Raw genomic sequence first — 25,044 nt, 5'->3', positions numbered from 1 at the left:
GCTTTCTACAGGTGAGGTAGAGTTCTCAGTAGGATACTGAGGTGAAACAGACACTAAATAAACTTCAGGAACTTGCTTTTGCTTGATGCTGAATACAAACAATTATTTTGTAATCATTCATGCTTTCAAGTGAAATGAGAAACTTGCAAAACTCTAAAGTCTGAAAGGAGGTAAACAGTGCAGGTTTTTAGCAAATAGATTAAAGATCTAATCTTTACCTGGTTTGTTTCTTAGGGCCTTGACCCTCTCCTGGCCCATTTGAAGAGAGCTCATTACCACTCTGTCCTTGCAAAGGCTCTTTTTTTGGTCCATCATTTTGTTTCTGTTGCTTACACTGCTTTTCTGACTTGTTTTCTTTCTCTTTCTTCCTTTTGTCTTTGTCATCAGCACTACTAGCAGAAACAGGTTTATAGTCAACTCCTGCAACAGACTTATATTGGGCCTTCAGCTGAAGAAGCTCTTTAACAGCTGCATCTATCTTTTCCTTGAAGAACAAAAGATGAAATTTACACAGAAATCACAGGAATAAAATGGCTCCATCAAAAGAATAAAATGGAGCTATGATATGGCATTATAGACTTCCAAACAGTGTTGGGGAAAAACCTCAAGAAAAGTCAATACTTACAGGTTTTAACATATTAAGGATCATGTCTGACAGGAACAATTTTAAAAGTACATTTCAGATATCAGAATTCAAATGCTGCCTATAATCACACTTGAAATGAAATTTTAGACTTAAATTTGAAATTTTCAGGTTTAAATACATGCACTGCATTTTGTATTACAGTTTTTTTATTATTGTTATTATTATTATTATTATTATTTTTTACCTTTTCTGCTTTTTCTGCTTTCAATTTTCTAACTTCATCTCCTTGAAGAGCTACTTTGTTAAACAGTGCTTTAGCTTCAGTTGTGTCAGGACCACTTGGTACTGTATTTGATGCTTGAGGCAAAGCACCCTGAGCTACTGGTGGATGTCCGGGCTTGTAGTCCTGTCCAGTCTTTTCCTTATAGTCAGCTTTTAGAGAAAGGAGGAGTTTCACTGCTTCATCTATTTCATCCTGTGTGGAGGATAAACAGCAAAATGAGAATTAAATACAGAATTGAGAAGAAGCATTGATTTTCAGGCTAAGAAAATAAAACCTCCAGCTAGCAATAAAATAAGTGCTTTGTACTTAAGGAAGGACTCAGCAGCTCTCCTCTAAGCAACAGAAGTGTTTGTTTGAGTGTTATCACACCGTACCAGAATGTTTCTCCTACCCCACCCAGCCAGCTACAACCTGTTAATAACTGCAGCAGAATCTACACTGAAGAACATAAGCTGTTTCAGAAAAGGACATTTAAAAAAAAAAAATCACAAAGGAAACACTTTTACAATGTAGTAATATAAAGGGGGGGCAGTGGGGAAGGGGAACAGAAACAATTCCCATAAACATTGTTTGTTTCCTGTTCTTCTCCCCTGCTATCACTGAATTTGTCAAGCTCTGGAAAGCCTTGCTATTGTTGCACTACACTAGATACTTTTATCTTCACCTGTTACAAACACAGCAAGAAAAAGTAAAACATATTAAAAAATTCTGCAGGATAGACAACTACCATGCTTGTGTCAATTCATCTAGATGTCAGAGGTTAGTTTGACTTTTTGTATCAGTAGAATTTAGATATATCTCAGAGTCAGGAAAGCATCCAGCATCAGAACAAACTTGTGTGGCATTACCAGACCACGCAAGTTTGATGGCGAAGCTCTGAGCAGGACACTAGGCCGTTGGTACTTGGTGAAAGACTTCCCCCCAGTGGCAAGATTTGGTAGGAACAGCAACTAACTACTCTCAATTCACTATAGTACCTTGGAAGCTTTCTCTGCTTTGAGTCTTCGTACCACTTCCCCTTGTTCAGCTACATTATCATAAAGTGCTTTGGCATCCACTAAGCTACAAGGCCCCAAGTTATTGCAGCATACAGAAGATGGAGGTGTAGCAGAAGACACACAGGGAGGAGCTGAAGGTGGATTTCCAGGCTTGTACTCTTGACCTGTCGTTTGTTTATATTTTGCTTTCAGATTTAAAAGAACTTTCACAGCTTCATCTACTTGTTCCTGAAGCAAAAAAAATGGGAAAAAAAGCAGCTGCAGATAAAGACAAACAATACAGATGACACACACTAGCTAAGGCAACCTAACCCTTACTACCACACGAACATAGCTGTTGTAATACAAATTCTAGAGCCAACACGCTAGCAGCTGTGTCATTACTGAGTTCTGTTGTAAAACTTTCTAGCCTGAACACCTATGAGCCGCACGTTATAGGACCTAATCAGGCAGTATATATAAGAGCTGAATTCTGAGCCATGAAAGTTCTCCATTTAAGCAGCTTAGTTCCATGCAGTTCTAGCAGTCCACGACTCCATGCACAGGAGAATGGGAGTAAATACTCATACTCTGAATGAAAAATGGTCCCCTTGCCACTACCAAACTACCACCGAATTTATTACTGCCATTCCAGACTTTAAGTTACTGCCTATATTCTGCTTCACTTGCTTGTACCATTAAAAAAATAATTTGTTTACTACTTCTTCACATTCTCCATGTTCACTATCACAGAACTTGTGAGGTCATCCATACCAGCTTAAGAGAAATCAGAAAAGCACTTTATGGAAATTGAAATTATTTGCTTAGATTTTGTCCCCCAAATTTCACAAAACTTGCCACTAGGTTTTAGTCCAAACTGAAAACACTGTTCCATTCAGAAATATTAACTGATATTACACCTTTGAAGCTTTCTCTGCTTTAAGTTTGCGGACCACTTCGCCTTGTTCAGCTACTTTGCTGTACAGAGATTTGCTGTCTACTGGACATGAGGATGGAAGAGTAGAAACAGGAGAAGTCTGAGCAGGGACAGAGACTACAGGTGGGCTTCCAGGTTTGTACTCCTGGCCTGTCTGTTGTTTATATTCTGCCTTTAGGGACAAAAGGACTTCCACAGCAGCACCTATCTGATCCTGTAAAAGAAAGGAAGAGGCAGAAAGAGGGAGAAACAAAGATGCAGAGACATGAGACTCTGAAGTGTGTATTACATATTTTTGTGAAAAGACCTGACGCTTATGCACGCTATTCAATTTTCTTAATTATTTGGTAGAGATTTTCAGAGTAGTTTAGTGTGTTTCCACTATAACAAAGCATTTGCAACCAGGGATATACCATCCTAACAATCCTGTGTAAAACTATAACAATAAACTAGTTTAGATCTTCCCGTTATTTAGTTTTATGGTGCCATCAAGATGCTATTACAACCAGTATTTGACCACCAGGCACAAAGTGCATTATTTCCCAGGTTTTCTGCTCTGTGTTAGAAAGAATGAAAAGAATACAGCTATTAGTAGCTATGTTTTCTATACTCAGTCCATGCCGGGAAGGTGTCTTGCAGACATCTGTTCTACTTGGATCTTTTTTTTTCTTTTTTTGTTAAAAAGCTCTAAGTAACAACAAGTTGATCCTATGAAGTCAGTAAATCAATCGTATTTAGTAAAACAAATACTGTTGGACATTTTTCCCCCAAGGACCAGATTCAGATATGTCATCAACTCACACTGTGGGGTAAGCACTTCCATCCACACTTCAGCACTAAAGAATGTGGGAACTTACTTGCATCTTTACAAATATTAGCAAAGACTTTGTCATATATACCTAACTAAAACATAAGCATTGAAAAAAAACACAAGTCTTGCCAAAACACAGCCCAGCCAAAATTACCATCAGTATGAAAACACTGAATCAAAAGAACCCGTTCACCTACACAGGCAGAGGACAATGAGCTATGCAAACCCAAGCAAGCAAAAAAAGTAGTTTAGCCAGCCACCTTAGGAGCTTTCTCAGCCTTCAGTTTTCGGACCACTTCTCCTTGCTCTGCTACTTTATCATACAGAGCTCTGCAGTCCAGGGTGCCAGAGTTTTCATGCTTTGAAGATGCATGCTGTTCGGTTACAGCTGCTGGAGGATTTCCAGGCTTATACTCCTGGCCCGTCTTCTCTTTGTATTCTGCTTTCAAGGCCAGCAACTGTTTCACAGCTTTATCAATATCTTCCTTTGCTGCCTTCTTAGCTTTCAAGTCACGAACAATATCACCCTGTGCTGTCACCCTGTTGTACATAACCAGGTGGTCTTCTGAGACAGTACAGGTTGCAGTAGAGGTATCACCAGCAAGTGGAACAGATTTTCCTTTTACAGCTGAGTTAACCTTAAAAAGAAAAAATATATACATTTGGCAGGATGATCCTGTACATTAATACATTCTACACTTTTCTACAACAAAAGTTTACCTCTTTCTTTGCAGTTTCAGCTTTGGTCTTCTCTTTTGACCCGGATGTTGGCATTTCCTTAGTGTGTCCATCAGGGATGTAAATCAAAATGCATGGGGCCTCTTTACAGCTGTATGGACTGTAACAGGATTTATTAAAAAAAATAATAATAATAAGAGGAATACAAAATAACACATTTAAAACATTTATTGAAACAAATGTTCTACTCTTCTACAAGCTGCTCTCTCATAGCTCCATATTTACCTTTGTATACAACTGCACTTATCCAAATTAACATAACTGGGGATCAGTACTGATTCCCGTTAGGAACAGTAAGCTTTCTTTATATTACAATATTGCATTGTAGTGTAATTTTAGATATTTGGCAGTTTGCTAAGGAACTGCTACAATGAATATTACTGCACACACTGCTTGGGCAAATGCCTGTTTTATTCTGTAGCACTGTTCCTTAGTTTATACACTTCGAATCACAAGAAGTAAATCCGATCTCATTACTAATTCCAGGCTAGTTGGGGTGCACCAGTAGTCTTAGACAGTAAGAAGAGGTATAAACATAGAAAATAAAAAGAATATAAAGAGAAGTAGTGGGAAAGGGGAAAATATTTGCAGCATTGGTGAAGTATTGGTAACATTACCCTCATCACAGAGTGTAAAAATTTTAACACACAACAAGCTAAATCAAAGTCTGTGAAGTCTGCTTGGGTCATTCTTAGGTAGCTTACCTCACTGGCTCATAGGGCTGATCACAAATAAAGAATCCTCTCCTCTGAAGTTGGATGATGTCTCCTTTTTTTAAATCCTTAAGGCAAGGATCACCTAACATCAGTTCTTCTTGCTGTAAAAGTTAAAAGAAATCAGTCCAAAACTAACAAAGGACAAGAAATGAATAGTAAGAAATATGGCAGAGCTGTTATAATGGTGTTTCTAAGTTTTGAAATGTCAATTAATTCCAGAAACAGAAGTGCTCAAAAGAATATGCCATATTATAAGAATGTAACACCACAAAAAAAACTATTGGTCCCAGAAACAAAGAGCCAGGTAATGCATGAGCATATAAAAATCACAGTTTCAAATCTTGTTAGTATGAGAAATTAAATGGAAAATACAAGAACGAGATACACACGTTTTCTTGTTTAACAAATGAAATTTTAAGGTCAAAAAACAGTAACAAAAAATAGTAATGGCAAAAAAAAAGAAGTTAAGTTTTGTAGAATATAAAGAGGAAAAAATATGTTACCTTGCTATTTCGGTTGATATATTGCTTGAAATCTTCATCTTTACCTAGAACTGGCTTAGTGATCAGATGTTCATAATTCACACAAACAGTTGGGATGAGCGGTGCACGTGGAGTTTCTGCTAACCAAGTGATCTTAGTGGTTTTTTTGAAGTCTTTATTGTCTAAGTTCAACTTGGTATCAATGGACACAATTTTTCCACTTGAATTTCTACAGGAAAAGAGAAATGATTAGAGCAGAGCCAATAAATAAAGGGGACATGCAGCAGTCGGGCTGATTGCCGATTTCAGACCTGGACCACCTGTACAATATGCTCTATGTCAAATATCCAGTTTTGTGACATATTTCAAAGAAGATAGCTCTACACATGTGAGTAACCACTAATGTTTCACTGTTAGAAGTTACCTAGTGCAAAAATCAACAAAAAGTTGAAATGCAAAAGTTAATTTCATCCCCCAATATTGCTTACCTGTTTAATTTAGTGATGATAATATTGCCCCAATTTATGAACGTAACCACCTCTCCCTCTGTCAGGGTCTCTGCATCTGCACCCTCTATCAGCACTCTGGAGCCATACCACACAGGTTTCAACCCAACATCGGCATTCTGTGAAAAATGATTTCTATTTCAAAAGAGAGGCTGACACGAGCTGACTAAATTCAAAGCAGTGCCAAAACCCTGCTTTCTTTATGACAGATATATAACAGATGAAGATGTAAGATTTAGAACAACAGTAACAGAAAGCTATGGTACTCCTCCATAACTGTCTCTCAGGTTTCTGGTTCACAAGTGTTACATGCATTCCTCTGACAGCTCACTCAAAAAACACAGCCTGTTTCAAACACTAAGTCCAACACAACTGACAGCATACCGTGTTTTCTTAGTTCACACACCTTCAAATTCTTACATGTAAAAACTAATTTTTTGAACACTTTTTCTATTTACTATGCAAATTCCCTTCAAAACAAATTTCCTAACACTCAGCTCTGCTTTTTTACATAGTTAAAATTGAAGCAAATATGCAGCTTCTCTCAGCTGCGTAGAATTTTAAAGACAGTAATACAAAATCTTTCACTTAGGACAGTAAACCACTTGGCATTATGGCCTCTAAAAAATAAACATTTGTTTTTTTTTTAATTTTATTTTTTTTGAAGGCATGACAGTTCGGAGTTCAGACTTGTCTGAAATTTGTTTCTTCTGGTCAGTACTTTTTCATTATACACTGGAGGCTGTATTTTTCGTATTGATATTTTAACATGCAGGCTTGCATCAGATCGAACTTTTTTTTTTTGACTCTTAAGTTCTCACTTGCATCTGCTCAAACCCTGTTTCCTTATTAAAACGCCACAGGGAAAAGGGTAAACCAGATCTTGACCTCTCAGATAAGAGAAATTATTACAGGAGTATTCAGAGCAATAAAATGAAGAAACTAAGTAAAATCTCAAAACATTTACTTGCTTCTCAGTGTAAGCACGATATCTAAAATACACTTTCAGAGAATCATAGAACAGTAGAGGATGGAAGGGACCTCTAGAGATCATCAAGTCCAGCTCCCCTGCAAAGCAGCAAAGCAGCTGAAGTGTAACTTGGGATGTAAAACCTCTTCCCTGTCAGTAATGGGGAAAAAAAAAATGGTACCCATAGCACAGACCCCTTCTTACCAGGTATTATTCTATTTACTGATTACTAAGAGTTTTAAATCAGTAAATTCTGAACTCTTGACAGTAACTATTTGATATCTGAATTTACAATTCATATTAGAAAAGATCTAGGTAATGATAGAATTAACAGGTTAATATTTCACTCTTCTAAATAAGTCTAACTCATCCTGCATTCCTCACTCTTATGGATAAGCTGTGACTACTATATTGTAATCATAAAGCTTGAATTAAATTTTGTATTTAAATTTCTCTGTGAAAGCTTGCGTCAAACAATAACAAAAGCTGTCAGAGTATCACTCCAGATCTGTGATACATCACCTCTTCTGAAAACTACCAGAGTCACCTTTCATCATGACTTCATCTATATGCATTGTAAATATTTCCAAAAGCAGTGTCCAATATCATTCTCCTAAATGAACAAACACAATTAGTAGTTACTGGCTTCTTGACAATTTTGTGAAAAAAGCACACCTTGGTTTTATCTCAAGCTGTTCGAGCAAGTTAAAACCAGGACTCCCCTTGCTGACTGCTCTAAGCCAAGGTACCTTCCAACCTTACTGATCTGAAATACATGAATATTAAAGAAGTAAATTGAGAACCTTTGGATGTTTAGCCACTTCCTTCATCTCCTCTTGAGCTTCAGGAACATTTACTGGGACCACTGCATCTTTCAGTAAAGCAGTGTACCGAGGTGCTACTGGATCTATAACCTACAGAAAACAAACAAGGGGGGGTCATGAGTACATGACATCGATAGAGAAGTAAAATACTGTATAAAACAACAATTAAAAAAAAAAGAGATATTAACTGGTATTCTTTATGTTACTGCATTCTTTAATGTTTAACTCAAAGCTATAAAAGTGAGAAAATAATACCTCAGTTTTCCATCTTCACTGAAATACTTTAAGTAAAAACTATGCACTGAGTACTTCTGACATTACAAGTAGGAAAAATTATGAGCTACTATCTCATAGGGAAGATAGTAAAAAGTACTTAGACCCAATTTTTCTATTCATAAACAGTACTAAATCTGGACCACTTTCTCTCTGGGTAGCTGAATTTAAAGCAATAATTTATTGATGCAGTTCTTTCTTTTTCCAGCAGCGCAAGACCTGGTCCCATACTCATTTTCCAGACCAGTACTCCAGCAGAATTAGGGACAGACCTGGCTATACAGGAAGCACCAATTTAATCTGCAATTTAAACACATCAGCATTAGATACTATAATAAGGCAACACCGTAATATTGACTTCATCAGGATTTCTACAACTTGAGTCTGGCAAGAAAAACATATAAACTGTCTTCCTATATTTTCATTGTCCATTTTAAATCCCAGCTAAAATTGTTTTTCACAATGCTTTTCATATGTGAAATATTGGTTTGACTAACAGTTCAGGCATTTTATATAATTTGACTAGAATAGTCTCCTAGGACCAAAAGAAATCTCCCTGTTTAACTGGAAGCTAACACAAAAAAAAAACACCTGCTGTTTTTAATAAAAAGTGACTTCTTCCCCCCTAGTTTATGCCTGCAGAAGTGAAAAACTGTGCATGAAAAACGTAGGAAAAATCATTTAACATCTAACTATTGACACAAGCAAGCAAGGTGATGATTGCATACTTAAAGAAGTCACATATTTGTAAGTTGACAATTACTAAAGCTAGAATCCTAGGTGTTAGACACATTTTAAAATTGTGTATGCATTTCAAAATATGTGTTATTTAACACCAGCTTTGATAACCGAATGACTGAATTCTACAGTGTTTTTACTGGACTCTTTATTTTAGTGATTAAAATCCACGATCCTTCCAACAAATGTTAAAATTCTTGTAAATATACTACTGATTAACATATGAAATAAGGGTGGTTCAGCTCTCACACTAAGACTGAAAGCTCAGAACTACCTGCATGCAAACAATTGCTTTTGCTCACTGTACAGATTGCAGACTATCTGAACAGACAGATGTAAATATGGTGCTGTCCAAGGAGTCAGATATGCAAGAAACTCAGTTCAGATGCCAGTTCATAAAAACGAGCCCTGACCATCCTGGGTTTTTCCCCCAAATCCAACTCTTAATTATATCTATGCAGCAACAGAAAGAACCAATTCATAAACCTTTGTGTATGTAGCAAACCAAACACAAAATATGCAAATGAATACAAGACACATGCCAGACAAGCAAAAGCTACTTAAACGAACAGATCTGGGTACTATCTAAGCAAAATCAAGCAGGAATCCCAATGCAAAATAACAGGTGTTTCCACAATCACACAAAATATGCAGTCAGCATTCTAATAATTCGCCTTATTATAGTGTCCAAGCATCCGCTGCCAAAAAGCAACTAACCATGTCAAGATGCAGTATTCCTTATCTGACATTCAGTTAGAAACATCAGCAGTGCTGGCTTTATCTACACAGGCAGTACACCCAGCATCTCAGACTTTTGCCACCAAAAGGAAAAGCGGCCAACAATTTGAGTAAGATTTATGTTTACGTTAATAAATAAGCCAAACCAGAAACGGGCAGCATTTTAAAGCCAGGAATAATGCATTTTCAGTGGGTTTGTAGAGCTCCTGTTATATAAGCAAATACGACTGTGCTATGAAGCTGCAAAAATGATAGCTTTACTACGTATGCTTACAGCACTGTAAGCTATGTGCTAAGGTAAAAAGCTTTAAGTAATACCTTCTTACAGATAGCTCGCAGCTTGGAAGCAGAAAAATGAAATGCAGTTTTCATATCAGTTTTACATATATCATTATCTTTCCTCACATTACTAAGTAAGGCAAGTAAGTATTGGTATAGGAGAATCAATAGGATTAGAGCTAACTCAGGTTAGAAACAGCAGGGGACATTCCATTTTCCTGAAAGTGTGCCAAAATGATGCAACATATTGCAATTGCTACTTGTTGTAATAAGCACTCCAATGAATGCTGGATTCTCTACGTATTCCAGACAGGATATCAGGAGTAGCATCAAATTCAAGTAAAAGCATACCTTTTTGTTAAAGGACCAAATTTTATCCCACTCCATATTCACGACAGATCGAGAGGAGCCCTGGAAAAGTTTAAAAAAAAAAAATCATAACAAAAAACAGAAGTGCATATAGACTATCAGATCCACCTAAAATGAAGTCCTTTAATGGCTACAAACCCTCTGTTTGCATTTATCAAAACAATTTAGAAGTGCACTTTGGGGCTTGCAAAGCAAATTTTTTTTTTTTAAAGAAGAAATCTGCTTTGCGAGGACCTGCTCCTACATGTTGAAGGAGTACACAAGAAAGCAGTAAGCCTTCAAAAGAAGAAAGCTCACAGTCACAATTTAACTGAAACTTTAGGAAAACTTGTGCTTACTATGTGAGGCTGAGAGAATCAAAAAAGAAGGAAATACCCACCTGAGCAGCAATGAACTGTTTTAGCCCTTCAACTGTCATGCCTCTTCTCAGGACGCCACGCACAGTGGGAAATCTTGGGTCATCCCTAGTAGAAAAAGAAGTTTTATCAGCATCACATGCTAAGTTCTACCTATTAGATTGCTCAAAAAAGTTTAATAATGCTGCCACATGTGAAAGGCACACCTTCAATGTATTTCATTTGTGTGAGCGAAGAGCTAGATGAGAAGACCTAACTGAAACGGCTGAGCTCTCAGCCATAGAAAATGCACGGTGCAGACTTTCTACTTCACCACAGGGAGGTAAGCCATCTCCTGGGGAAGTGGCTCTTCCCTTTGTCTATGCTACCTTCAGTCTCCCAAAAATTTACATGGCACAAAGTCGCATTCCTATCTTTTTAATGGCATCTGAAACAGGGTTTGATTCCCTCTTGCTCAGAAGAAACAAGAAAGAGATGAGTGACAGTGGCAAAGTTATCTCTCAGTGATATAAGTGATAGAATTGTATGATTTTCCTGTTATGCAAGAAATGAAAAAGCCTAGTGCTTGTTGACAGGAGTAAGTACCAAACCTTGCTGAAGCCCTAACACAGAGAAGGCATCATAAGATAGCTACATCAATACATGGGGAAAAAAAAATAGGAAAAAGAAGTGGATTTTTGTCACTAGCAAAGTAGTTGTAAACATAAGCTGGGAATCTAGGCTTCCAACAGTGAGAAAAGGAAGCCAACAAAAAAAAAAACCAACCCTTACTTGACACCTTTAGGTAAAACACTCGTTATAGAGACAGCCTAAGTATTTGTATAAAATGATGCTCCTATATGCTGAGCAGAGAACCACCTAAAACCAGCCCACGAAAGATACTACAAACAGTTGCTTGACTTGGAATTACCCATGAATTTCTTCAGAACTCTTTACTATGAGGAGAGGACTTCAGACGGTGGGCTCCCACAACTAAGTCACCGTGGGAAGAACCAAGAAGAAACCTCTCTAAACTCGGAATTAATTGCAGAGGTGTAGAACCACTGCTCATTCTTTTTAGGAAAACACTTAAGCTACCAGGCCACCAAGAATCCTCTATCTTCTGCAGACATCCACTTAATCAAAAAAATAATGTAAGAACATAAAGAAGTGGGGGACAAAAGGAAGCACAGTTTCTGACACTGCTCAGGAATGTATCTGATAACTCAGAGGGGAAAATGTATAAGTAGGACCTGAAGCAAGAGCCAAAGCCCAAAAATAAGATACCTCATGTTTACTATAGGATGTGAACATGTACGTACACAGTTACCGTAGCATAGTAAGCAGTCACGTTGTGCTTTCAGAAGCCACTGTAATTAACCTGTGTTCTCAAATTTCATTTAAATATTCATTCATGCTGCTTTGATGCTCAAGCACGCTGACCAAAGCAGAAAAAGATGCATCGGTGCAAGTATCTATAATAACAATGCTGAGCTACAAATGAGCAACATACCATCCATCCACGAGCCCTTCATTGACAAACCACGTAAGCTTTCTTTTGGACAGCACAGTGTTGTTGAGGTTTAGCCTGCTGTATTCCCATATATACGGCTTTCTTATGCCCAGTGCCTCAATGATCCAGTAGAACTGTTCATCTCTGTCATGGTACTCTGTTGTTCTAAGTGCATGTGTGACACCTTCGATGCTGTCAACGATGGGGCAGGCAAAGTCATATGTGGGATAAACCCTTGAAAATAAGGAGCCTTGGTTAGCAAGGCAGAAGAGCAAAACGCTTTCCTCACATTTAAACCTTTAAATTAAGCATCATTTATATTTAGATACTACAAACTTTTATAGTCTATGATCTGAAAATCTTCAGATCACGCCTTCTTTAAAAGAGCATATAGACAATACAGAACATGCAAATCTATCACATTTAAAACAAAATCCCTACACACAGGAATTGCTTTAGTGTTATACACACATTAAAATCAATATTTCCAAAATTGGGGTTGTGTGGCTGCTAGCAGAGGCGTCAAATAAGGAGTGAACCATAGCCTCCAGCAACTGGGTAGGCTTATTTCAAAGCACAATGTGGTAACTCTTCATTCTGCACAAAGATAGAGGCTGTTAAGAAAATTGTAGTGATGTAGAATTGTCATGATCCTATTTAAGTTCCAGTAGCTAAAGTCTTAATTCACCTTTTGACTCAAAGCTGGCACTGGCAGACAGTGTATTTACAGACCAAAATTGAAATCTTCACTGCCGACTATGACAACTAACAAACAGGTCTTAAAAAGCATCTGTAAATTTCCTCAAAGTAAAGAGATTCATTACACGTTCTGACTGAAAAATACAAGCAGGTTCCAAGCATTAAAAGAAGTTTACAAAGGAATAGTAAATACCCTGGGGAAAAAAAAAAATAAATCACAGGCCACACAAAGAAATTGAACATACTTGTAGGTAGTTCCTGTACGTGGGTGAGGCTGGTTTTTACAGCGATAAAGAGTCGGATCCCTCATACACCCATTGTTACTATTCATATCTATTTTTGCTCGTAGACAACAAGTTTGTCCATACTCTGTTCCCTTTTTCATTTCTTCCCACATTTGTAGATTCTTGTTAACACCTAAAAATAATAGAAATAATTTCCTAAGGTATTATGAATTTGATTCAGAACTACACTTTACCACCGCAGCAGCCAAAAGCAATGTCACCCTCTTCTTTAGATACATTTTATGCTTCGAATTTTTTAAAAACTGGTGATGAACAGAGATAAATTTATACATACACAAATTTCCTGCACGTCTAAATGTACAGTTATTCCAGTCATGCAGAACAAAGCACTAAACATTTGCGAGTACTAGTGGATGAAAAGCCTGGGAAAGAGAAGGCTCTGGGGTGACCTTATTGCTTTATAGTCTTCCAGTACCTAAAGGGGGCTTACAGTAAAAATTGGGGGCACACTTTACCAAGGAGTGTAGAAATAGGACAAGGGGTAATATTTTAAAAAAAAGTATAGATTTTGATTAGATAAAAGGAAGAAGTTCTTTATTCAGTGCAGGGAGACACTAGAACAAGTCAACCAGAGAAGCTGTGGATGCCCCATCTCTGAAAGCATTTGAGGCCAGGTTGGATGGGGCCATGGGCAGTCTGACCTAGTGGGAGGTGTCCCTGCCCACAGCAGGAGGATTGGAATGCGTGATCCTTAAGGGCCCCTCCAAACCACTTTATTGTTCAATGATTTCCAAGTTCCTATAAGGACCTCAGAGTTACACAATTAGCTATCTCGTTCACCTTTTAATAAAAATCAAGCAGTGATGCCAAATTAAAACACAAAACCAAAAAAGGAGCTTGAAATATCTTACAGTTATTTCTGTGTTTAGATTCTGTTCTTTGCTCACGCTCTGCTTTCATTTGTTCTGCAGGAGTATCGTCCACATAAGCCTTCCCTTCTTGAATAAGCTGCTCAGCGTATTTCATTATTGTTTCAAAGTGATCTGAGGTATATGTAAATTGATCTGGTTTGATGTGCAGCATTGCAACATCTTCAAGAATAACCTGCAAAGTGTGAAAATGTACACGGTAATATTCCAGAAAGTTAATTTTCTTAAACCTCTATCTTCATCATGCCAGATTAGGTGTTATAGCACTCCATAGTCCAGGAAGGATGATCAGTAAGAATAATATGACACGAATGAAAGACAAAAGAAGTAGGCACTTACTGATTCAAAGCCTACGATTATATGAGATCAGATTTAGACAACATCAGGAAAGAGGGAGAACAAGAAAAGGAGATGAAAATTGAAAGAGATTGCTTCTTACAGACAAACGGTATTTATAAAATGAAAACAGTACTACAAGAATTGCATATCTACATACATGCTGGAGAAAGGGAAGAAGCTACCAATAAAAGGCTTTTATTAAAGATGACAGAAATTTCTTCCAAGCATAAAACTTAAAAGCCAGCATAAAACCGATGCCCTAAATATCTAGTGCAAAAAAAGCGTACAACAGATCTCCATGGAATTTACCTTTGAATTAGCTTAATACAGTGAATGATTCCCCTGTCCTCTTATCATACCTTTTCAAAGTCTTCTTTCTCTTTTTCTGGATTTGTGTCATCAAACCTCATAATAAGTTTTCCTTTGAAGTTAACTTGGTAGTGCTGATTTAGCAGAGCAGCTTTGGCATGACCGATATGCAGATATCTAAAAAGAAAGAAAAAAAATAAATACATCAGCACCACTTTGGTTACACTTTCTTTTTTGTGTGTGAAAGGAAGATAAGAAATGGAAAGCAATAGCTAAGTCAAACAACAAATAAAGAAAGTATGTCAAGATTTGGTACACTTCTGAAAGTAGACTGTGTTTTTTTCTACCTTAAGATTACTAGTGTACTGTTGAAATATGGCTTATTAATTGTCATTATGCATATAAAAATAGGACTTGAATTATTTCCAGTTTTTCAGACTAACTTAAACTGATTGCATTGATAACATTCAGTAGTTCCTACCAGATAGATAATCTAAACCTTTCACATCCAGAAGACTGGAATTTTCTAAAACAGTGGTCGCTTTTCATTTTAATGAGAACTAAAAAGTTATTGCTGATTAAACCTAATTTAGTAAATAAATACCAATTCCAAAAATCTAAAAATATACAGGCCTCTGAAGAACTAAAACATCAAAATAAATAACAATGTGAGAATCATCTACGCTATGCACACACATACACGCAATACTTAACTCCTGATATTTAAATGACAGTTTATGCTGGACTTACAGAGCAAGAAACATAAGCACAGAAATAACACACAGTTTACTGAAGAGAAGCCATAATGGAAATTTTACAGCTTATTAGGCATTTCTAAAGAACTAGAAAAAAAGCTGGATGGAAGTTTTATTTATGAAATTGGTTATGCATTTTTCATTTTCTTTGCTATGTTAAGCTTTACTTACCAAGTGCATCACGTACTTAATATGTTTGATGAATAAAACGTTTCTATACTCCTACTGATTTCTGACTACTTCTGAATTAACTATATTGGTAATTAAGATGCTGTGATATACGTGGATCAACAGATCAAAGAAGTTGGCAGTGAGATTCATAACATCTCCAATTTTTGGCCTTTACAGGTTTGTATCTTGGACTACATATAATCTGTCCCTGAGACAAAGGTCTCCATTATGCACCTACTGCAAAGTTTCCTGAAGGGCAGCTATCCCATACACCTTTCCCTTCCCAAATTTAAGCTTCCTGATGAAGCACTAAGCATCCTGCACCCAACTCACGAAGACTGTATTTACACATCACAGCCTCTGATAGCACACGTCTCCATTATCCATGCAAATGCCTTCCTTCTGCTTCTCCTCCTCCCACTGCTGAGCACATTAAAGAACCACCTCTGTGGTTTCAAGTTTAGCTAATACCGCAATGAGTCACAAAGAAGTAAACATACAACTCTAATGCAGTCACAGAGAAGGCTTTCAATACTCTTTTGACTCCAAAGACTTGTCTGATAAGCTGATGCGCATCCTCACCAAAGCACACTTTTGGTTTCTTGAGGACAAAAATGAAAAATAGAAACTTTTCAAAGCATTTATGCTTCTTACCCACTTGCTTCGGGAGGAAACCGTACAATGACCTTTCCCATCTCTGCACCAGGAAGTTCAACAAACTTCCCAACATCCGCTTTCTTTTCAGTTGCCTTAAAAATTAATGGAGATTATAATTACAGATCACATTAGCTGTATGAACAGGTATAAAACTTCAGATAGGTGCTTGTGCTCCAGCATCTCCATTCAAAACAGACAGCAAGAATCCACTGTATTGGACCCCAAATTCATCCCTTCATAACTTTCACATTACTCTTAGTACATCAAAACTAGATTCATTTTGGAGTTCCAAAGTAATCTGAGTACAGAGTAATCTGTCTTCAGTTGTGAACCAGGGCTGAAAAGTCTCAGCAAGTTGTTTAACTTACTAGATAGAAGAAAACCAAGTTTATCTCCATATTTTTAACCTCACTGTGATTAACTACTTCAAACAACTGCAATCTCTGCAGGTCTATCAGGATCTTGAAATCCTTGTTAGAAAAACCAAAATCATACAGCTAAAGAGCCGTGCCATTTTTACATGATTCCAGTTAAGCACTGGACTACACTACTCACACCTTTGTGAATATGACAATGGTAGCCGTTTCATTCCTCCTTGTTTTTTTTTCTTTTTAAGAGGAGCTTGCAAAAAAATAATTCACTTTGCAACCGATTCCTTTTCATTTTCTAACTTTAAAAAGTTCCTTACAGTGTATTCATGCAAATGAAGCTACTCTCCCCAGAGAACGTGAGTGAAGCTTACCATTTTGACCTTTGGTGTGCCAGAAGCCCACTTGGCTCCTACAGACTGAAAAGCCTGTTGTACCTCAAGAAAGCCATACCATCGTTTTGCATGGATGGGAGCTTTATTTTGCTGTAATTGCTCTTGCCAGATGTTATTATCTGTTAGGAAACAAAATTTTCAAGCTTTCAATAAAAACTGAAAGATTACCAATGGCAATTTTTAAAACCAGTACAAGATTACATTTTTTAATAATCTACTTACTCTGTTTTGAAAGGACATTTAGTCATGAGGATACAAGTCATTTTGAAGCAAATTAAATAAACTCCCTCCAAACTTAGAACATACTTCATTCTTATTTGATTCAGCAAAACAGATGGGGTGAGGGACTAGGCAGCATGAACTTTTCTTTTTATCAGCTACCTCACAATTAATAACAATATGGGTTTTTTTCTTCAAAAAATGGAAATACAGGATATCCTCCTAATAGGTCTGCCTTTGAGGTTTTTTATGCTTCACTTTGGAGAAAGCTTATATCAATACCAGCATTTATTTTTGAGGGCTCAGTGCCCAAAATCTAATATTGAAGGAGTAACTTCACAAAAACGATTCCAATGGGAACAGGAGGAAAACTGACATAAATGCACTCATTTCAGGTTTCTCCCAAGAGCTGTAACTTTGAAAAATTACTGAAAGATGTCAGCATTTAATCTTGAACATGTGTTTTACCTTCAAGAGGAATTCGGTCACACTGAATGACAGTCACCTATTAATTTTAGACATACATCTGAGATATAAACTCATTTAAACAGTTCAGCAAAGCTTGTTTTAACTTCTGAAGACTATTTCTTAGGGTAACACTTTCCAGTAACTCAAGCTAAGCACCAAAGAAATGCAGTCTACTAAAGTAACATAACTGAATGGTCTGTAAATAAAATACAATTTTTACTCTGTAGAACAAAATTCAAACATTCAAGCCAAAATTTTGGGCCACAACAAACTTTCCTATTTAGGAAGCAGGTAATAATGACATTCTTATAGTTAACACACAATAAGTTAGAAATATTACCATCCATAAACACATCATATACGTTTTCACATATAACAATTCACAGGCTTCCTAAGCCATACTATTGCCATCTGTGATGCACAGGCCAAAGCAGCGTGCACAACAATACAGAGTCTGGCATACAGCTAAGAATTGCTACTAGCAACCACAGAAAGAGAAATTTGAGAACTCCTAGTATGCTATGAGAGCAAACCAAGGAAAAAAAGAACATATACCAATACCTTTTAGGACAGCCCAGACACACACATCCGCAAGACTCAGAGAGTTTCCAACCAAGTAGGTTCTCAGAGATAGGCAGTGGTTGAGCTCTTGGACTGCTGAAAGAAACTGGCTGGCAGTAGATAACTTTGTAGCACTAAACTCTAGCCAGTGGTCAATCTAGTTTTAAGGAACATAAGATATTCAAAGTTAGTAAAGCAATGTGAAAGAAGTCAAAAATCTGAATCTACATTTAACAGCTGAACTGAAAATATTAACTAGAAGATCAGTATTAAAAATATTGGACATTAAATCACAACGGATGCTTAAAGAATCTTTAAAATCAAGTATACCTAAACATTCATCCAGAACTACACTAGAAGATTAAATTCAGTTTCTTCCTTCAAGATGTATTCAAACTGCTGAAACTATATGGACTTCACTGAAACTATTCCCACTGGAAAAAACAGCAGTTCTTGGGCATTTATCTCATCACATGCAGTATACAATAATGGGTGTCCCCCAGCTATTCAGGTATAACACTCGTGCTCTATTTGATCTGTCTGGGATCACTAGTGGATAAGTATGTCATCCTCCCCTCAGTTCCTATCTTTTCTGCCTCAGATTCTTTTTGCTTTGAAGAAACCAACTCCCTACCCACCTCACTTCCCTTCCCCCTCTCCTGCAAAAGCCTTTTCCTACAGAAACATAACTGCTGCATGTTTTTAAAGAATAAAACAATAGAAATCAGGCCTTTAGTTGATACGTAGCTCTGCCTATAAATCATATCCTTCAGTTCTGTAAGAGATCAAATATATCTTATACTCCTCTGTCCCTGTTTCATGTTCAAGTGTTCGGTAAACTGCATAAGGAATCCTTGCAATATCTGAGCCAACATGGCAAGCACAAATGTAATTACACTGCTACAGAACTCAGTTCAGCCATTTAAAGTTATGTTCCAAAGTATTTGCACCACAAACGCTGCTGCCACTGTATGTCCCAAAGTACAGCACTATTGTTGAAAGAAGAACAAGTGAAAAGAAGCATTTTACTAGAACTACCGATCTTGAAAGCGTGTTTGCAGAGGTCTTAGGGCTTAACTTCAAAACACATTTTTTTCCTCAGAAAATGTAAGTAGCCACAAGACACACTATAACTTGCACTTAATGCCTTACAAGGAATACACTATGACAACACCTCACTTTAGAACAGTCGTATGGGATGAAGGCTTCTACCAGCTCCAAGTAGTTGAAGAAAAAAGAGAGGTGAACCAAGTCCTTCAGTTCCCTCCCAGTATCTCAGAGGATACTCATTTTAGTTCATCTGCTAGTTTCAGTCATCAACTTAAAATTCATCTGGACTCCGGAAGAATTCCATCTCAATTGTGGTATCACATCCACAATTTATAACAACGTTTTGTAATTTGTATAAGGAATGATGACCAAGAAGTTCCCTCTTTGGCATAAAAAAGTTTGGTGCCTTCATGGCACCACTAGGGAAGTATTATGGAACGCAGGACTTTATACTACAGAACAATTCATCACCACGGCAAGCTACCCAAGCCAGAAGGCATTTAACTTGGATCTCAACCAAGGAATGCAATCAGGTTGAGAGTTTTGTCCATCACATACAGCACAAAACAGTTCAGTACAAAATCACAAGTTCTGTGTGCAGTGGCATATTTTGCCATTAGCTTCAACATTATTCTCTGTTAGTTGCTGATGGTATGGCAATACAGTGTTCCTTGGTGTTACAGTGAAGTATTACATGACATGGGAGTAAGTGACGGCATCAGAGCAGATGAAAGCAAAGAGAGAAAACCATAGTCATCTTCCAACCCAAATTATTCTGTATTAGTGAACTGTCAGCTTAGGAGTAGCTGCTGTGGGGGGGCAGGAAATGGCAACCCTTTCCAAGATCAGATTTATGACTTTTCGTTACAAGAAGCAGCAAGCTTAACAAAAACCAACCAAAAAAATCCAAACAACTCAGCATCCCACATAATCTGAACCTCAGCCTAACAATAAAATGCAGAGCAACAAACAATACAATGCAAAAATATAGAAAAGGTCCTCAGAAAGAAAAAGAAAACACAACACTTTGGTCATAGGCAAAAGAAAGAAGGAAAAAGAAAAAAAAAAAAAAGGCACAGTTCTTTCTCACCTCAGTGTGTTCCAAAAGATTCGAACCATACAACCCGGCAGAGCCAGCAACTCTAGCCAGGTAGCGAACTATTGAATTCACATTGGTAAATGAAACATGTCTGAAAAAAGATGCAAAATAAAGGTATATTAAATTACTACATCCAGTTCGATTTCTGTACATGCAGCTGAAACAAGTGTAACAGTCGTCTCTACAGTCTCACACAGGTGTAGTTTACAAAATAACAGCTCCAAATGCTTCTAAACCAGCACTGACATCAACAAAGAGTTCTTGTAAGTGTTCTGTTCCTCTCATTTTAATGGACTGAATGCTACACTTCAATCTGCCCAAACAAGCTTTCTTTCTCTATCTGCTACTCTTTTTCTTACAACAGCAAACAAGTTATCTACCTCCCACTACGCATATTTTGTCCTCAATAAACTTAAGAGGAATTTTTGATAGCACAGAAAAAGTCTTGCAATGATCAGTGAAAGTCCTGCAAAAGGAATAAAATGCTCCTTGGTACAGTAATAATTATAATGAGTCCCATTTCTGACATAAATAGATTTTAGTGCAGTTAACCTAGTGAGACTGTCTGATCCAAGGAACACAGCTTATTTGTGAGGTTTTCTTTGCTTCTAGCTTTTCAAACTCCTGGCATCCACTATTAAGATCCTTAAATTCTAATTAAAACCTAGACCAATGGGGGAAGGGAGTTACTATACGCAAAGTATGTCCTGCTGTCATTTCATCATGCTGCCAGACTTCAATGAAACTTCTCCAGAGAAACAAGACATCTGTTATATATTCGCATCTACAGAAAGTTTGTGAAATATGTTTTTGTTTTCACTAGTTCGTACTAAAGCAGATGCCCTTGATTACTTAAGGAAACCATTACAACTACTGGTTTCACCCCCTCAAAATAAATAAATAAAAAACTAAAAAAATCACAGCCTGGAATATCCTAAGTGAATTTCAAGTCATGCCAGAATAAGATGGCTTCAGCAAAACTGATGCCATGAAATCCATTTACCAGAAGCATTACTTGAGATCTGAGTTCAGCTGATGCTTCTCAAGTTACAGATATACTTTTAACAGACTTTAAAATAGAGAATCAATTTTTTTTAATGATTGTACAACTAAGCAAGAGAAAATTAATGCAATATTGAGGTTTGGAATAACTTCTTAAACAATCCAATACCAGAAAAAGAGATGATACTAATGCACAAAAAAATGCCATCTGATGGAAGTGTGAATCTAGATCTTATTCACCTAAGACAAAGGAGCAGAAGAGCTTTTGCTTTCCAGTTCTGACCATTTCCATAACAGCTAAAATAAGTGTTTTTGCAATGCACTGGGAGAAAGGCACGGTAATATAAAACTATTTAATAAATTTAATAAAATTTAGAAAACATTGTTATTTCACAGCTGATTATACAAATTTATAATATGCCAACAACATCTCAAAATGATAGCTTTTATGCGCAAGTATATCTTTTGATATACCACAGGGCAAAAGACAACATGTAAGAACAGAAAGTATAACAAGGAAAGAAATTTTTGAGTTTAAGCCTAATGTTTTAACAGAAAACAGAAACAGTAACCAATACCACAATCATTATGATTGAAGACCGTCAAGCAGCCCGTGCTTTGATTTTCTGCCAAAATATGCATACAGTGACCAGCTCACTCTCTAGGGTTATAAGAGAGTGGGAAAGCTCAGCTGCTGTTAACTTGTAAGGATCTCTGCAACACAACATAAAAGTGTTATGTTTGTTTTTACAATCATTCTAAAGCCATGCAGGAACACCGGCTTATGTTGCACTGGTGACTTCAAGAGCAACTTCCATGAGAATAATTCATAAAATATGAGCAAGTCTGATTTTTGGAAGATCAGGGAAAAAACGTCCACAGTTCCCAATCAAGTTTTTCAGTACTTACTCAAAACTGTAGTTAAAATAAATGATTCTGAATTCTAAACAGTATTACCATGCTTTAAGATAAGGATTCAAGCTTTGTGGGCCAAAATGTGGCCCTTACTGCTGATTCTAGGTAACAGAGATATTACTGCTGTGTCAGTGGTATTTAAATATCAGGATAACTTCTCATGTCATATCCAGACATCTTACATGATATGGAATCTGAGATTACAATGCAGTTTTCCCAAACCAACACAATTAGTCCTGCATTTCTGATATGCACGTTATCCCTCACAGATCATAAAAAGCTCCCTCCCACCTCAAACTTGAAAATATTTATCACAATGACACCTTACTTTTAGAAGGTCAAACATCAGCTTTCTACAGAAATTTCTAGGAGTATTTCCACAGGATGCTGATGGATACATTGGACAGTGTGATACAGTTATTTAGCACTTTTCTGAGATAACACCATTCACTTATATGCATGAGTAAGCACAAAACAATGCCACATAAAGCTTAAAATTAATTATTTTACATATGTATGAGTGCAAGGAATCAAGTATATCACTCTTACGTAGTATTAAAATGTCTTACTTTTGATACCTCATGGTACATCAAAAAAGGCAAATACCTAAACAATAGAGTGAGACAACAGTAATGCAGTCATTAATAAAAGTGTTCTTCTCCTACCAGAAAAGGTTACTGTCAATGTTACAACCATGTGATTTTTAAAACTGCTGACCCAGAGCAAGAAGAGATGCAAAGTCACTTACTCAGATACACGAAGGATTGTTTCTTTGCCTTCTTCCACTGAAATTTTGACATCATTCTTCACAAGCTCCACCGTCAGCAGAGCTCCTTTAAAAAACAAGAGACAAACATACTCATCTCTCTTCCAGTAAAAAGATCTTTCACAGCAGCAACAGAACAGCTACACAAAGTGATTGAAGTGCTCCTTCAAGTAAGATTGCTCAGGAAAGAAATCGATGTTCAATCTCATATGCAGGAGAATTATTCTTGGCAACCCTCGTGGTTTAAAATTGAAAATGTCCAGCATACAGTAATCTGCAGTGCGCTCAGCAACTGTCAGCAGCAATTCATCGTGCTTCCTAAGGGTACTGTAGAAATGTGTTCTGTCCCTCACTACATGAAGAGATCATAATCAATCTGTTTTACTTGAATGGTATCAAAGTGTACACCACCACAGCCCTAACAATATTTTTAACCCAGTTTAATGTTTATGAAAAGATTTGCCAAACAAAACCAAGAAATTCTATTCAAGACAAATACAAGAAACTTAGACAGGCTCCTCAGAGCAGTTCACCAGTGACAGTGCAGAAATAAAAATAAAAAAAATTAAAAAAATTTTAAAAAGATCTTTTAAGGCTATTCACCAACTGGAGGATGGCTCTGTCCAATTCCAAAGTGGCTCAACACAACCTGCTCAGATCTCGATTCTCCACAGCACAATGGAACAGCTTGAACAAGGCACTAAGCTAACGTGGCTGCATTATTTCTGGGCTGGCTCTGCTCCAGACCCAGCCTGCTGAGCTGGAGGAGAGGAGCTTGTGTTCGTGTGCTTTGCTCACAAGCATGTACTAAGACAGAAAGCTTTGCACAGGCATTACTTCAATGAAAGTAGCCAGAGGGCTATGCTCTAGGTCTGGAAGGGCACCTAACCACCTTAGAATTGCAGAATCATTGCTGTTGGAAAAGATCACTAAGACCATCACATCCAACCACCAACCCACCTCCACCATTAACCCACTAACCAATGTCCCTCAGTGCCACATCCACACATTTCTTGAACCCCTCCACGGGCAGTGACTCCACCACCTCCCTGGGCAGCCTGTGCCAGTGCATCACCACTCTTTCAGAGAAGAAACTTTTCCTAATATCCAACCTGAAACCTTGCTGCACGCTTCACCTTCCCTGAGAACAACACAGAGATTGCCCAAGGCCGATGATGTGTAAGCTACTTATACGTTGCCCTGAATACAAGTCACAGGAGCTAGCAGCTCCCAGCTCTCACCTCAGTGCAAGTGCTTGCTGTAGCACTAAGCTTGTGCTAACAGTAAGCTAACGTCCTTCCATCCCTCAGTTATCCATATGTGAAAGTCAGGGTGACATCGCTCACGCAACACATTTGAAAGGCCCGTAAGTACCTTAATAGCACGGAAACGCTTTAGAAATGACAAGGATTACACTCACCGAGCTGTGTAATTAATACTAGGGACATTAATAGCTACCACTCGCCTCCCCGCGCAGCCATGATGAGTAGCACGGAGTAGGCAGGAGTAGGATGTGCGCTCGGCTGCCTCGTACAAACGCTGCCAACGTGCTTCGCTCGTAAGATGTAATATTTCTGACATCATTATATAATCCCCTCAACTAAAACAAACGCTCCAAAGCCCCTACGCTCGCAGCTCAGACCGTACCGCTGCTTAAATAGCAAATAAGGGGATGCAGGCAGCCCGAGGACAGGCCGGGCAGCGGCTGCCCCTCAGCGCCCGCCCGCCCGCCCGCCCGCCCGCCCGCCCGCCGGGGAAAGGCTGCCCCGCATGATGCAACGCGGCGGCACCTTGCGCGACCCCAGGCACCCCCTGAGGGAAGGAGAAGGACGTGAGGAAAGGGAGGACCCGGCCCGCGCTTACCGAGCGGGGGGCTGTCCGCCTGCACGGCGAGGCTCAGCGCCGCCATCCCGCCACCACGCCGGAATCAAAGAAGAGAGCAGAGCGGAGCGGGGCGGGGCGGCGGCGCCAGCGCGGCGGCAGCACCACCTCCGGCGGCCACGGCCCGGCGGGGAGGAGCCG

General features: G+C 38.0%; 1 protein-coding gene across 3 annotated transcripts in view; it reads right to left on the bottom strand.

Annotated features, from left to right (window-relative positions):
- Positions 1-25,035, bottom strand: part of EPRS (glutamyl-prolyl-tRNA synthetase) — a 37,406-nt gene extending 12,371 nt beyond the window's left edge. The window contains exons 1-22 of one of the 3 annotated variants that reach the window (XM_021392975.1): positions 24,886-25,035; positions 23,005-23,089; positions 20,331-20,430; positions 18,191-18,347; positions 16,922-17,061; positions 16,177-16,271; positions 14,647-14,773; positions 13,931-14,123; positions 13,020-13,191; positions 12,076-12,309; positions 10,607-10,691; positions 10,210-10,269; positions 7,810-7,920; positions 6,019-6,155; positions 5,552-5,759; positions 5,037-5,149; positions 4,315-4,432; positions 3,855-4,232; positions 2,767-2,997; positions 1,847-2,095; positions 831-1,061; positions 219-484 (exon numbers count right to left, since the gene is read on the bottom strand). In XM_021392975.1, coding sequence (XP_021248650.1) covers positions 219-484; positions 831-1,061; positions 1,847-2,095; positions 2,767-2,997; positions 3,855-4,232; positions 4,315-4,432; positions 5,037-5,149; positions 5,552-5,759; positions 6,019-6,155; positions 7,810-7,920; positions 10,210-10,269; positions 10,607-10,691; positions 12,076-12,309; positions 13,020-13,191; positions 13,931-14,123; positions 14,647-14,773; positions 16,177-16,271; positions 16,922-17,061; positions 18,191-18,347; positions 20,331-20,430; positions 23,005-23,089; positions 24,886-24,931 — 3,536 coding nt within the window. In that variant the 5' untranslated portion in view covers positions 24,932-25,035. The remainder of the gene's footprint in view (positions 1-218; positions 485-830; positions 1,062-1,846; positions 2,096-2,766; positions 2,998-3,854; positions 4,233-4,314; positions 4,433-5,036; positions 5,150-5,551; positions 5,760-6,018; positions 6,156-7,809; positions 7,921-10,209; positions 10,270-10,606; positions 10,692-12,075; positions 12,310-13,019; positions 13,192-13,930; positions 14,124-14,646; positions 14,774-16,176; positions 16,272-16,921; positions 17,062-18,190; positions 18,348-20,330; positions 20,431-23,004; positions 23,090-24,885) is intronic. The other 2 variants (XM_021392976.1, XM_021392977.1) reach the window with 2 other exon arrangements.

The sequence above is a fragment of the Numida meleagris genome, chromosome 3, assembly GCF_002078875.1.
Source record: "Numida meleagris isolate 19003 breed g44 Domestic line chromosome 3, NumMel1.0, whole genome shotgun sequence".
Taxonomy (NCBI): domain Eukaryota; kingdom Metazoa; phylum Chordata; class Aves; order Galliformes; family Numididae; genus Numida; species Numida meleagris.
This window is presented reverse-complemented; position numbering and strand designations above follow the sequence as displayed.